This window comes from Venustampulla echinocandica, assembly GCF_003357145.1.
Source record: "Venustampulla echinocandica strain BP 5553 chromosome Unknown scaffold_5, whole genome shotgun sequence".
Taxonomy (NCBI): Eukaryota; Fungi; Ascomycota; class Leotiomycetes; order Helotiales; family Pleuroascaceae; genus Venustampulla; species Venustampulla echinocandica.
The window spans coordinates 1,477,418-1,491,637 of NW_022474210.1; the positions used below are offsets into that span (position 1 = coordinate 1,477,418).

Below are 14,220 nucleotides of genomic sequence, written 5' to 3' on the forward strand. Positions count from 1 at the left end.
CCCTAGGGAGGGAGGGAGGGAGGTGCATTCATGTATAATTGTACATGCCAACTTGCAACTTGCAAGTAATCCTCGGGCTCATACTAGCCAGAGTGGTAAGCACGTCAAGTGGAGATGAGATCGGCTGCTTGGGCAGTAGCAGTGACGTCGTCGACAAGTATCGACTGAGAAATGGCACTGCTTGCAGCTGGAAAGTAGAAGCTAGATGCCAGATGCCAGAAGCTACGAATGAATCAAGGCATTCATCACTCCCTCCTCCCTCCTCCCTTCTCCTGCCCACAAAAGCCCCGTCCTTCCATCTTCCGACCTTCTCCTCGTTTCTTCATAACAAGCCCATCTACATCTACACAATTGATACCCCGTCGTCATATATCAATTCATTCATCACAATCGCCCGCAACACAACTAGTGCACTATCGGCATTCTACATTCCACGTTCCACGTTCCACATTCCAATTGAAGAATCAGTTCCCCAAGTTACGATTTCCCCCTCGCTCTTGTTGACGGCTCCCATCGGTCGACTCTGTTTCTCTCTCTTTCTTTCAGTGATACCCCCTCCCGCAACAGATCGCTAGTATGTCTTTACGCATCAACAAACCAACCAACCCCAAGGAGAGGGACGCCGACGTGGCTCGCAAGCTTCAATTCTACGGCATTTTAACAGGTAAGCATGTCGAACCGAAACCGCTCTGATCGGGTAATCGAATTCTAACAACCCGTCGCTACAGCATTCCAAAATGGAAAGGTTCCATCCGTAAGTTCAAGACAACGTCTAGCAATGCCCGCAAAGAATCACCTACTAACAAACAATACAGAATGAGCAAATCGACATCGCTCTGAACAGCTTCCTAGCCTCCAAGCCTCTCAGCGCCCCGTCAAAGAAGCTTTCCGCTGAAGGCCAAGCACTAGTAAAGGACGCCCGCGACGTCGTGGAGCAAGCCAAATACCTCCTCCTTAGTAAGAACCAGGGCAATCTACTCCAAGACTTTATTTGGCAGACACATATGATCGAGGGTGGAAATGCCACTGGTGTCAAGGCACCTGTCGGCAAGGATACCCGGGAGCAGCACGGTAACGAGGCTTTGGAGGGCCTTCGAACACTTGGCACACTCATGATATCGAACGGACAATTCCGAAAGCTCTGTATGTTGAATGTTTACAGTATGTGTCGAGATCGCACTAACATTTATATTTAGTGAACGATGCCACCGTCCTCATCCGTGATATTGCTGGCGATGCAGCCACTAAGGCGGCCACCAAGGTCAATCCTAGTGAGGAGCAATTGGCTCAAATCGACCGGCCAGCTGATGATAACACTTGGCACGATGCCCCCAATATGTCGAAGGGCGACCTAAAGAACCAAGTTAAATCGCAATTCAACAAGCAAACACCTTTGAACAAGGACGATATTCGCGATGCCGCTGGCAACGCAGCTCAATCTGCCCACCCACAGGGCTCCCGCGATCCTGCCGATGCCGCGGCACAAGCTGCTTGGCACCACCAACAAGGTGAAAGCTCTGGTGTTGACGCTCGTGCTGGCGTGCGGAGTGGTACTGCTACGCTCAGACAGAACGCCTCCGAAAATGTTCCCGACGAGACCAAAGATCGCGGACGTGAGTATAAAGATCGGACTAAGGGCTACCTCGAATCAAAGATGCCCGAGGAGCGCCGGCAACAAACCATTTGGCGGCTCAAGAAGATGGTAATCGAGGTTCAAGGACATCCTGATTATCAACAAGCTATTAATACTCTTCTCAATCTTGCCGAGACCTATGCTGGTCATGCGAACACCATCGGTGAGCAATCAACTGGCGCCGTGAAAGGTGCACACTCAGATAGTGCCCTGAAAACTGCCGAATATGATCTCAAGGTAGGCGTCATAGGCCAGGGAGAAGATTCTATGCTAACATGAAATCAAGACACTTATTGAACGCTTTGCTAATAACACATCAAGTGATGATATCGTTGATGCTCTAAATACCATTTACCGTGATGCGGATCGAGACCCCGAACTCAAGAACTGGTTCAAGCAGATGGACAGCTATATCCGCAAATGCCTCCAGCAACAAGGTTTTATCATGGATGACCGCGCTAACGATGAGTGGAATGCGCTTTACGACCGTGGCAACTTCTTGCTGCGTGATCGCTACCGCAATCACACCGACCGCATCGTAGAGGAGATGAGATTCTTCGTGGATCAATTCGATCAAGATCAGCAGAACAAACGTTTCGGCCAGTCAATGCAAAGGCTGTTCCATAACCTTGGAAATGATAAGAATGGAAGGGCGACGTTCAAACCGCATTTGGTCAAGGACCTTTGCGATGTTATCCTTCCGGGCATCTTCGAGAGCATCCGTTATGTTCCTATTCCCAGAATCGAATATAGCGACCCAATGATTGATGCCGTTATTGAGAATCTCATTATCGAGAGTGATAACCTCATGCCAAACATCTTCGAGGTCACGAATGGTGAGTGGTCTGGGGTGCTTCATCCGTATAGGAACTAACTTCAACAGACAACTACTTCCGCTGGGGCCGTAAGAACCTTGCAAACAAGAACTACAACTCTGTCACGCTGTTTGCCTCCGGAGTCCAAATGGACTTGCGTGATGTCTCCTATTACATTAAACGCAAGCAGGGAACACCTAAGCTGAGCGACTTGGGCGTAGCAGACATCTTCCTGGGCGGTACCGGCTTCAGCGTCAAGATCGGGATGTCCACGGCCGAGAAGAAAGATCGCGAGAATTTCTTCAAGATCAACAAAGTGGATGTTGAATTGAAGGATCTAAAGATCAAACTCAAGCAGAGCAAGCACAAGCTTCTGTTTGCGTTGTTCAAGCCCCTGCTTCTGAGAGTTATGAGACCGGCATTGCAGAAGGCGCTCGAGAAGGTCATCAAGGAGAAGGCGCATGAACTGGATTCGCTTGCCTGGCAGGTAAAACAGGAAGCGGATCGTGCACTGAACGAGGTCAAGGAGGACCCCAAAAGTGCTCCTAATGTTTATCAACGCTACTTCAACGCAATCCAAAAGCAGGTGCTGCAAGGCAAGCAGAAAGCGGAAGCCGCCACTGCCGACAAGAAGGTCAACATGGCCATGACCCAGAAAGATTCTATCTTCCCAGATCTCAAGCTCCCTAAGGGTATCTCCACCAAGGCGACTGAGTACAAGGAGCTTGCTCTCAAGGGCGACAGCTGGGAGTCTCCCGTCTTCAAGATAGGCTCCGCTTCTCCGTCCACCAACATCCCCAAGGCTGTGAAGCCCAAGCGGAAGCACCATCCTGTCAATAGGGGTGGTGTAAGAGGCCCACAAAATGTTGGAGGGTCTCGTGATTCTGCAGTTACTGGCGTTGATGGTGCCCCTATCGGAGATGCACCAACCGGGGCTGTGCCAATCGGGGGCACGGCAATTGGTACGAATGGTTTGCCAACTGGAGGCAAATATCAAACTCCTGTTGCTGCTGGATTCAGCAGCCAGGTCGATGAGGCGTTTGGCAAGGAGCAGGGATCTGTTGCTGCTGGATCTATCCCTATCACGACTGTGAACGGTTCCGTCCACTTGTGAGGGACTCATCATATGCAGCAATGGCCTGGACGAGCAATTCTGCCTTGACACAACTGCATAAATGATTTCCTTCGCGGACTCAGAATTGGTTGTCAGCCGCTTCTTTAGCTTGTTGGCACCTCTATATTGCTTTGATGATACCACTATAGCGAACCCAGCACACGTTGGCATATGATAATAATGCACGTATTGAGGAAGAGGAACTGCGGCGTGGTAATAATGGGGAAGAAAAGAACATGGAATCCATTGTTTTTATTTTATGTACTTGTACGTGTTGCAAAAGAAGTTTAAAATTATGATTTCGTGCCGACTAGATTGATTGCAATCATGATAAATGCGATCGTGATAAAAAGTGACTTGTCGGGCCGTAACAGCATACCCTCCCAGGAAGTTCTGTCTAGTTTGTCTCACAACTTATTATCTTCATCTACTGGTGATTTCGAAATCAACGTGCTGAAGATAATGCCGTTAGCGCTAGTGAGGTGGGGATGTTTTTGTTGCACGTCGCACAGCGGAGGCAAACTTGAGGCGGAAAATCGCCTCTTTTGCTCAGCGTAAAAGACGTTACGGGGCTAGATTCAACCACCGTCTTCTCTTGCCCATATTTCAAACTAGGTACCTATCTCCACAAGAGCTACAAATTGTAAAAGCACCAGAAACATGTCTCGTTGGAACTTGAACGCGTTACAAGAAATATAATCTCTATATTCATATGTTTATATTCACGAAAGGTAGAAATTGCGAACCATGATATGAAGATATACCTACGTTAGTACAGATTGCCCAGCCCTAAGCAGTCGCTATGCAAAACGCCATTACCAGAATCCATTACCCATATTGCTTTTCATTCATGTCTGGCGCATGCCGTTCCGTAGGGCTAGCATATGGATTTGACACCTCGGACATAGTCATTTCCCTCAGCTGCGAATTACTCAATCCGGCTTCCCTTAATTGCACACCACTTAAACCTTGCACACCGTTTAAGCCTCGCGCGCCAACATGCCCAAGCAGATCAACACGGTGCTGACTTTCTGACGCCTCTGGTATATGCCCCAAAACCGGCGATGCTGGGGTAGGCCTATTCGGGCCGCCGATTAAAGCAACATTATCGCTTCGTCTCCTGCTGACCATCCTCCCCATCCCGAGGCCGGACAATGCGCGATGTATGCCCCAACGCGAACCTCCTTCCGAAGTGGCTTCCAGTTCCGCTGCCTCGCTGGATACCTGGCTTACTTGGCTCTGATCACTGGCGTTGCTCCAATTTCTACCGTGTTGGCTGGGGCGTCGAGTCGGTCCTGAGCCTTGAGAGTCGCGATGGTTAGATTGGATTGGGAGATCAAAGTAACCAGCTGAGCTGGATTGAGAGTAGTTGGATTCCGATGCTGCAACTGGGTTGTAGCCTCGTGGATAGTGGGTGTGTGGTGGTGGATAGGGGGTGAAAGGGCTGTGGAAGAGAGGTGGGGAGTTGGCTTCTACTTCATGGGCGGAACTGTGGGGGTTCGATTGATGGGATGGGTGGCGGACACTGCTGGCAGCTTCCGATCCGGTCATCATTAATGGATCGATTGACATCGCGTCGACGTCTAGTCCTTCTATTTGTTGAGCGTGTGGTTGACCTGTACGTGGACCGCTGGATGATGTGCGGGAATTTGAGGTAGCTGATATTTTGATAGCTGTATTTAATCGTCGAATTATCAAGGTGGCGGCAATTAGAATAATGATGAGGAAGGCTACTGATGCTCCGATGATTCCTCCAATGACTGGGGTGGACATTCCGGTACTTGGACTCCCTGTGGCGTCCACTTTGGCGATTGCAGAGACTGTAGAGGGTAATTTAGGTACCAAATTGGCCTCGTTGGATGCCGTAGCTGTTGGCACCGAAGGAGTTGCGGCTGTTAGGATTGTGGATGTGATGGTATGAGGATTCGAGCTCGCATCCGTTGTCGTAAATGTTTCGGTCACAGTAAATGTCGTAATACTTGTAGCATAACAGCCATTAAGCGCACAGCCCATACCCTTCTTACAGCATCCATAGTTGAACGATGCCGGGCAAAGATACGACTCGACGCCGCAGGTTTGACTATAAGATACACCAGCGGAAGGGCTACAGCCTAGTTGTCCACATGCGTAACCCGATGGACAGCAGCCACCTGCTCGAGTTAGTTTATTGCCAATTTAATGGGAGGAATGATCGTACCTCCGTCAGACATCCCACAAGCAACGTATCCTAGCTTCCCGCAAGCAGAAGCTGGAGCAGTACTTGTGGGAAGGCAGCTACTGGACCCGCAAACCCGGTCATTTGGACAGCAGCCTCCGTTCAACGACTTGGGACATAGTTGGTAATCGGCGGGACATTGAGTCGCATCTCGCTTTTGTCCTTGGATTCCTTCATGAATTATATCCCAGCGATTCGACCCTAGCTTGCGCTTGAATAAAGGTGCCTCGGCTTTCTTTGGATATGCTATAGTGACAGCAGATTGGGTCGTGGTGACGACGACTATGCTCCGTTCAGCACCTTCTCTCAACTGAATGCCATCGTCTATTTCGAGCACGCCCTGTCCGCCGACTATCGACTCGCTCGTTACCACAGTTATAATGACCTGTTCTGCATCTATCCGCTTGCGTAGATTATCGGGATTTGACGACTCGGAGTCCCTAAATTTGGGTAGGTTGTTTGATGTCGATTCAGACGCCCCTCTCACACACCCAGCTGCCAAAGCCGCCGTGCAAACCCAGTATCCTCGTATCGCGCGCATTGCGACTGGTGCGTTTTGTGATAGTTCGATGTCAAAGCCTTCGCAGGACGTTGCACCCCCAACAGCTACCGTAGCGCTGGCCTACAAAATTCAACCGGAAATTCCATGAATGAGCGCAGATTTTTGAATCGCAGTATCGCAATCGGAGAAGAAGGTAGTGTGCTGGAGGCTCCGCTGAAGCCTGACGTCCCCGTACCTAACTAAGCGGGGCGGGGCTGAGATACGGCGATGCTGCGAGCCTGTGAGCCTGTGAACTGTCCACGAAGCCTGGCGCGGGATGTAGCTGACTGTGTTCCGACGCAAATGATACGGAGTACTCGAGTAGTCGTCGCTGGATTGGAATCAAGCAACGGTATGCGCAGGAGTCCGCACGAAACGAGAGTTTTGATTGTGAAGGAGTCGAGCTGCGAAGGATGGCCACCATATTGACCACGCAGCTACCCTCGTACCTTCGTGCTGCTCGTGATGATGGCTCAGGACAAGTACTGTAGCTGCCGTCCGCAACTGTCAGTCACACCTGTACGAAGTAATATCCAGGGTCTGACAATAATCGGGAGACTTCAGCGGCTCAGCCTCTCTTGTTTTCCAATTTTGGGGCATGCTCCCTGCTTCTCTGACGACGTCAATTGGCAGATTCGCGATGCCATGCCCGAGCCTTGGCTGCGCTAACATGTCTCTTCATCGTGTTCGACGGCGGAGGGCGCCGGTTGGGGGCGATGTGACGATGGTCTGCCCAACCACCAGCGAGACCACTGTGCTGCGTTCGTCTCCACACGGCGCGTGGCTGGGGTGTTACTGGACAGTGCGCGCTGAGATTGATAATATATTGCCGCTATCTTCAAGAGATATACATGTACTTTACATGTACATGGTGTAGTTGGAGAAAAGGGTGTGGCCCGCAGTCTGTCGCATACTGGCAGAACTCTAGCCATGCTGGCGATTCTGCGATGGCCTGCAGGGTGGGGTCAGATGGCTGCCCTTCGCCATGCTATTTGTCGGAATGTGCTCGTAGGATTAAGGCATCTCAGGTCCCGCAACACTATCCAACTGCAGCTGCGTTGTGAAGGCGCGAGGGTGTGGTGGTGATGGCGATGGCGATGGTGGATTTGTGTTCGATGGGACAAAAAAGTACTTCTCGATGTCGTATATGGCCCCCAAATTTTAGTAGTCACGTGGTCAAGGGCCACTCGCAGACCTGCACGTACAGCCAGTTGCTGAGCCGAAATACTTCCTTATACTACTGGAAAGCTATGGATTATCCATATTTATTTGCATAGATATGAGTGCTATCTGCCGAAGTATCCAGAACAGTTGACAGCGGCGGCAGATCTAGGGCAATACCACGTGACCCTCCCCCCTTTCTCCCCTCCTGCATACGGCTTGAATGCTTAATGATGCCTGAGGTAACGTGCCGCGTATGGGATTTTCCAAAGAACCAAGCAAGGCTCCTATAAGGCGACTTGTATTTCTGTTGAACGACGCGCAGCCCCAAGTCGAATAACCGTCTGTCGATGTCGGCCCTCAGATTCAGATCCCTTTCGCACTTTCAACGGCCGGCTCCCTTAGTAAGAAGCTTTGCAATGGCTACTAGCCGCGCACCCGAAATCCTCTCACCCGATATTCTCATTGAGGAAGAGATAATGCCTGATTATAAGACTAAACATTTCCACCCAACGAATCCTGGAGATCTACTGCATGCGCGATATAAGGTATTGGCAAAACTTTGATGGGGCGCTTCTTCCACCGCTTGGTTATGCAAAGAAACTTCACGGTATGCACTCATCTGTTTGGCTCCGTACCTAGTACCTCTAATGTCTTCCCAGATGGTTCTGGCAGCCGAATCGATACGTCACTCTCAAAATCACCGTGGCAAACGACACGGATGCAGCGACTCACGAAATAAACATCTCTAGAAGTCTCGAGGGAAACCCATCTCACAAGGGCTTCAGATTTGTAAGGACTATAGTCGACCATTTTGAGATTGTAGGGCCCTATGGAACACACTCATGTTTGGTCTATGAGCCAATGCGAGAGACGATAAAGCTATTCCAGCAGAGACTTCCAGACGGCAAGATTCCAGGGCCTCTTCTCAAGCTTTATATGCAACATCTCCTGTTGGGTCTGGATTATATTCACAGCGAATGTGGCGTCCTTCACACAGGTGGGGCATAGGCCATGGCCAGATCTCGAAGACCAGTTTATGCTAACCCCTGTTTTCTTCCAAGATATCAAGCAGAATAATATTTTAATGGGATTTGAGGACCCATGTGTGTTAGAAGATTTCGTATATAGCCAAACCCAATCCAAAGATGCTATACCTCGGAAGGCTCAAAATGATCGATCTATCTATCTTTCGCAGTCTGATTTTGGCCCATTAAGGTCATTTAGAATGCTCCCGAAATTAAGTGACTTTGGATTGGCCCAGCGCCCAGATGGTCCCGAACTTCTCCGATATCCTATTCAGCCTCCCCTTTTCCAAGCTCCGGAGGTTATATTAGGCATAGGTTGGTCGTATAGCGCAGATATTTGGAATCTAGGCGTACTGGTAAGCCTTAATGCCTTTTACTTCGTTCTATCTTGTACTAATCTTAATGGAGCACTGAGGCTTGGAACCTTCTCGAAGACCGGGAACTGTTTCGAGATATTCGCTCCGAAGGGGCATATGACAGTCGAAAGCATCTTGCGGAGATGATCGCTCTACTTGGTCCCCCGCCTAAGGAGGTTTTTGAGAGAGAACAAAGGTGGAGCATGGTTCCATGGAGATGTTCTTTTCAGACTGCGGAGGGCAAGCATTGCTGGCCGCTCGCGAGTTCTACGGAGGGCCATTCTTCAACTCAAATGGTATGTCAACCCCTCTTCTATCCCCCTTGTTCTCTAGATGACTGTGATACTTAGTAGAATCTATATACAGGTGAATTTCTATATAAGGACCTTATTCCCTACGAGTTTAATCTCTCTGACTCGGTCCATTCCCTCAACGACAACGACAAACATCTGTTTCTCGACTTTGTTGGGCAGATGCTCCAGTGGCTGCCGGAGAACAGGAAGACTGCGAAGGAACTTTTGAAACACCCCTGGCTGGGCTTGAACTTATGAATGGACACGAGCTAGGGGAAGAGATTTATTAAATTGATCTGACTCTCCGGAGCGAATGATTCGTTTTCGAAAGTAAGGTTGGAGCAGCTCCTGTCCAGCATATAGCAGGATCATTTTGAAAGGGTAGGAGGCTAAGTGGGATGCTAAAGAAGGAGTGAGGAGAGCAGGTGGCCATTGTGAATAGTTCGAGCGAGGCTGGCAAGGAGAAGGGTAGGGTGTGACTTCCTCAATCTTTATGGAAATTTGTACTAGATCATATAGCATCGTCTTTGGAGTAGTAAGGGATAGTGAATATATTAATACTGGCGCTGCCACTCTTTCCTCATACCTAATGTCCCGTGACTGTACCGGGTGCTGGGAAGCATATAGGTCCTGGGAGCAAGCTCAAATCGATCCTTGGCTACTCTAAATTTCGCAAAAGAATGTTCAGCCCTGGCTGTAGGCCATAAACTTGTCGGCCACAAAACCTGTGAAACCCTGACAGTGCTTTCTCGCGAATATTGCATTGCTGAATTAAAAGCAGCAGGATTAAAAGGCGGTAGGATCTAAAAACAACTATTGACACTCCTATTACTTTTCACCCTAGTGCTTTTGATGGCTTGAGACGGAAGGGCGGCAAATCTCATCGGGCACAAATTACTTTCTTTCTGCACTGATTCGACACGATCGGCAACTCCTCATTGGCTTTGGTACCCAGGCCCTCTTCTGTGGCACCTGACGTTACGACCTTTCATATTGTAGTAAAACTAGACTTGGAACGGTCGAAGTAATCTGGTGTTTGCCTTCTACGCCTATTTTAGATCCCTAGGATTAAAATGTCAGAGTCGTTTAGTTATTAATAGGATAGGGGAGACGGCGAGCAAGTAGACCCTTGAGCGAAAAAGTCATAGAATTAGTCTGGATGAAAATGCTTTAGGCGAAAATGCATGAAGGGGAAATTACCCCGCGGCGAAAATGCTTCGCGGCATATAAGTGCTCCACAGCATAAAGCTTTAGGATAAATTGCCGTAGTGTTTCTCATTGAAACATCTTTCGTCGTGAAGCTGCTTGAATGCTATGCAGCCTTTGTGCAAGCGGTGACTTAGAGTTTTAGCTTAACCATGGCCTTAAAGCTACTCACTCAGTACTAACACTCATAGGATGCTGATACTTACTAAAGATCATGTTCACCGTAATGTAGAGCGAAATGGTAGAGCATGTTACCCAGCTGGAAGCTGCCCCATAGCCTAACGAAAGGAAGGAGCAGGTCAAACGCCTCTACTACCTTCTTATACCTTAGCAGCTAAGCTAGTTTTTCCTACTTGCTCTAATGCAGTTGCCGTTTCCAGGCCTTTACAGTATCTTACTATTTTCCTCGGAGGGAAGATGATAATATCGGATCTTTTAGTAGACCTCACCATCAGATGGCGGTGTGACAGATCTAAGCTACTCTGATTGCTTCTTCAAGAACTTTAGTCGAAGAGGGCCTCTCTCCAAATTGATGACAGAATTAGCTGGAGGGTCTTTAATCTGTACTTACGGCCTAACTCAAAAGTATACAAGTCGATTGCCCACTAGCGATCTTCAGCATGAGAGACAATTGCAGTGACTCGCCTGGAGACTCGAGGACTATGCTGCAATAGTCAGTTCTCTTGCCTTTTGGACGCATATACGAATACACTGAATTTGCCATACATATATTAATTACTGGATCTTGTGACTATCAGTCGTCCTGAATGCCACTACCTGAGTGCGCCCTAAATATTCACTCCCAAGCACACTGAACCATGGTTCAGACCTCTTTCTGCCACATGACGACCTGACAATACAGCGACTGCGCGATCGCACCTGAATTGCCTACTCACCAGACTTGCGATCTTGTCGGTTGTTTTATACATGATTCCTCCTAGTATTGCTAAGGGTTCTTCTTGCTTTTCGACATTACTAGAAGCAGAGGCTTTGCTAAAGAATATATTAGAAGATAGAGTAGTAGTGTAATTAGTAGAATTAGTAGTAGAGAGAGTAGCATATATATACCAGCAACAACAAGTAGTAGGATTTATCGATTAATAGGAGGATCAGTACTATGAGTCGTGCACTATGCTTAGTGGCATTCTATTACTATACGGTGTGCTTACTATTCTACCAGTAAGCACACTTCTATATAAAAAGTGATTAGCACGTTTGCAGTCACGGGACCAGGCGCGTGTACAGTGTCGAGCGTAGCTCCAGATCACAAAAATACCCAAATATGTCAAAAGGCATAACAAATGCAACATAATCATTGCTATCCCTGAGCGAAGGTTTCTTAACAGCTAGTGAAGACGAGGGCTTGATTCCTTGCTAAGCGCGATAATATCAGGGCAGAGCAGCGAGGTAATACTACCTACCATGGCAAGTTTATACTGAGCTCGAGAATCGGCAGCTTTATGCAAGAGTAGCATCAACCCATTGAGCACTAGCTAAGTATTGAATTTAGTCTTTCATGAAATTTTCCAACTGCTAGAATAGTCTAACACATCTCGATTATAGTAGCACAAACTTAAGAGCTCGAAAAAACACCCCTTTTTGTCCAATTTAAAAGTATCCTAACATTTTACAACACGATAGACTGAGTAAAGCTCATCCATGTGCAAAGAAACCTAAATTATGCCCCAAGATAATGAGGTGAAGCAAGGTGCCCGCTATTCTCCACTTGTGAGAAGCTGGCGTTGAAAATATAAATATCTCCTGTGTAACTTTTGCCTCGGCTCTCCATGAGGCAAGAGCTGTTCGAAGAGGTGTTTCTAGGTACCTAATAACGCTCGTATTCCTTCTCCCATCTCTCCTTTCGAGGATGTTTGATAACGGTACCTGGCGGATGGTCTTCCTTCGAGAAGCGACACCCAAAGCCTTGGCACACAGGCTCTTTATCCTTTCCGTTTGGTGCGGTAATCCATGCCACGCTTGGACAATGGTGCCCATAAATGCAATAGTCCAACTCGCAATGTTGGCCATTTAAACACGGATTTAATCTCGTCAAATAAGCAATAGCCTTGAGATCGTCATCGGTGGCATTATAATCGTGCTCAAAGCAGCATTCATCGCCTTTGGCGCAGGGCCCGCGGAGGTAATGGTTATTACAAAGCTTGTTGTTTGCCGTGCGGCGTTTTATTTTGTCCAGCGCAGTGGGATTGACAGTGATAGGTGGATCAAGACCACGGGGGGTAGGAACCCAATTAGGTTTTGACACTGAATGTGTTGCGGAGTTTTTGACTGTAGCAGTACCATTTTTAAGTGTAATAGGAGATGCGGATGGAGGTGGTGCTGCTGTAGATGTGACACCTGCCCAAGTAGAGGGCGGACTGACTAAACGAGAAACGAGTTTTTCTGAACGGAAAATGTTACCGAAGTTTAAGATTTGCAGTCCAGTCGCGGCGAGCTCGCGGACTGTGGGGTAACCCTCGATTATTGTAATTCGGCATCGGTCATTTGGGGTAACTACTTCGTCGAGGAAAGGGGCGTAGCCTGCATCGTGAGAGATACCCAGAAGAATTTGTTTACAATTGTGGTTTCGAAGGTGCCAACGTAGGCATTCTGTACGAGTCAGCCTAGGTCTCGATACTTTGCGAGTTGACATACCCTTTATTTTTGAATCCGCCCGTTCTTTCCCATGCCCAACATCGACAAAGTCAAATGAGGCCTTCCCTTGTGTAAATCCTAATGTAAACTCCCTGAGGTCGTCCCCGCTGTCGAGGAAGCCATCCCGTAACATAGCTTTCGATAACCCAGTAACATTTGCACAAACTTTTGCCATAACTTCGATTTCCTCTGCAAACTCGCAGTTTTCGAGTACGGTATTTCGGAGGGCGTTGGCAGCTTCCTTGCCACCTTCGCGACCCTGGCGAACTAAGTTTTCACTGAACTGGAAAAGTTAGCAGAGCCACCGACCCAATCAGCAAGCACTTACAATCATGCCATCTCCATCAATTAGCACCGTAATATATGGATTCCGGTTCTGCCAACAATAAGCAAGGAACTTTCACAAAGATCAGCTCATCCTACCCTCATTGATTCACAGTCCGCGGTTGACTGGCCGACCCTGGCGTTGGCCAGATTCAGCTGCATTTGTAAATCTCTCCGCGACTTCCTGGCATCATCCAGATCCAGTTGCGCATCTTCCAGTTCCTTCCCTAGTCTGGCGTTTTCATGCCGTAGACTGCTCTCCACGTGTTCACAGTATATCAAAAGGTCCTAGAAAAGTCACGAAGAATCCATCCGAGTGGTCGCAACATCGCCTACCTTGATTAGCTCGTCACTGGAATTGCGCTGCAGCTGCAGATTTTGAAAGCGTTGGACAAAATCCATAATGGCCATTGGGGGGAGGTTTGCAGCCATCGGCATCAAGGCGATGATGTTTCCTTTCTTTCAGATAAAAGCTTCGAAAAGTCGTCTTGTCGCCTATTTTTCGGCGGTGTCCTGGGGGGAGCTCTAATGTATAGACAGATTCTCATTCAGGTCAGCCCAGTCCATGCGGTGCAGATATCAAATACTGGGCTGGGTGTGTGAAAAGCAAAGACACGCAAAGACCAGCAAATTTCCAGGTTCAGCTTGGTGTCTCGGTTGGCCGCAGTTGATAAGCTTTGTCTACCCTATGGTTCAGATGTAGCCCGCCAGGTTCTCAAGCTAGGCGTGCTGGCGCAAAGCAAGTGGTTCTTGGTGACGCGCTTGACAGCCTTGACAAAAACCCGGACGATGTTTGGACAGGATACGCTGTTCTGCCGTTCCATGTGGAGATACTTTTGGTTTTTAGTCGCGTTTTGTCGTGTCGTGTTGTGGCGTCAATCG

The 14,220-nt window shown here is 48.4% G+C and overlaps 4 protein-coding genes across 4 annotated transcripts; 2 read left to right on the forward strand and 2 right to left on the reverse strand.

Annotated features, from left to right (window-relative positions):
- Nucleotides 1–576: 576 nt before the first annotated feature.
- Nucleotides 577–3,562, forward strand: BP5553_07385 (Uncharacterized protein; the record flags this gene model as incomplete). Its single annotated transcript, XM_032016008.1, has 6 exons — nucleotides 577–664; nucleotides 729–754; nucleotides 816–1,143; nucleotides 1,197–1,870; nucleotides 1,920–2,469; nucleotides 2,517–3,562. The coding sequence occupies 6 exons, from the start codon at nucleotides 577–579 to the stop codon at nucleotides 3,560–3,562; spliced, it is 2,712 nt and encodes a 903-aa protein (XP_031868277.1).
- Nucleotides 3,563–4,390: 828 nt separating this feature from the next.
- Nucleotides 4,391–6,318, reverse strand: BP5553_07386 (uncharacterized protein; the record flags this gene model as incomplete). The annotated part of the gene is made up of 3 exons (XM_032016009.1): nucleotides 4,391–5,712; nucleotides 5,760–6,217; nucleotides 6,269–6,318. 3 exons carry the CDS (start codon nucleotides 6,316–6,318, stop codon nucleotides 4,391–4,393), a joined length of 1,830 nt encoding a protein of 609 aa, XP_031868278.1.
- Nucleotides 6,319–8,707: 2,389 nt separating this feature from the next.
- On the forward strand, nucleotides 8,708–9,414 carry BP5553_07387 (uncharacterized protein; the record flags this gene model as incomplete). Its single annotated transcript, XM_032016010.1, has 3 exons — nucleotides 8,708–8,863; nucleotides 8,923–9,159; nucleotides 9,217–9,414. The coding sequence occupies 3 exons, from the start codon at nucleotides 8,708–8,710 to the stop codon at nucleotides 9,412–9,414; spliced, it is 591 nt and encodes a 196-aa protein (XP_031868279.1).
- Nucleotides 9,415–12,187: 2,773 nt separating this feature from the next.
- Nucleotides 12,188–13,770, reverse strand: BP5553_07388 (Uncharacterized protein; the record flags this gene model as incomplete). Its single annotated transcript, XM_032016011.1, has 5 exons — nucleotides 12,188–12,969; nucleotides 13,015–13,297; nucleotides 13,343–13,390; nucleotides 13,438–13,626; nucleotides 13,675–13,770. 5 exons carry the CDS (start codon nucleotides 13,768–13,770, stop codon nucleotides 12,188–12,190), a joined length of 1,398 nt encoding a protein of 465 aa, XP_031868280.1.
- Between the last annotated feature and the right edge of the window lie 450 nt (nucleotides 13,771–14,220).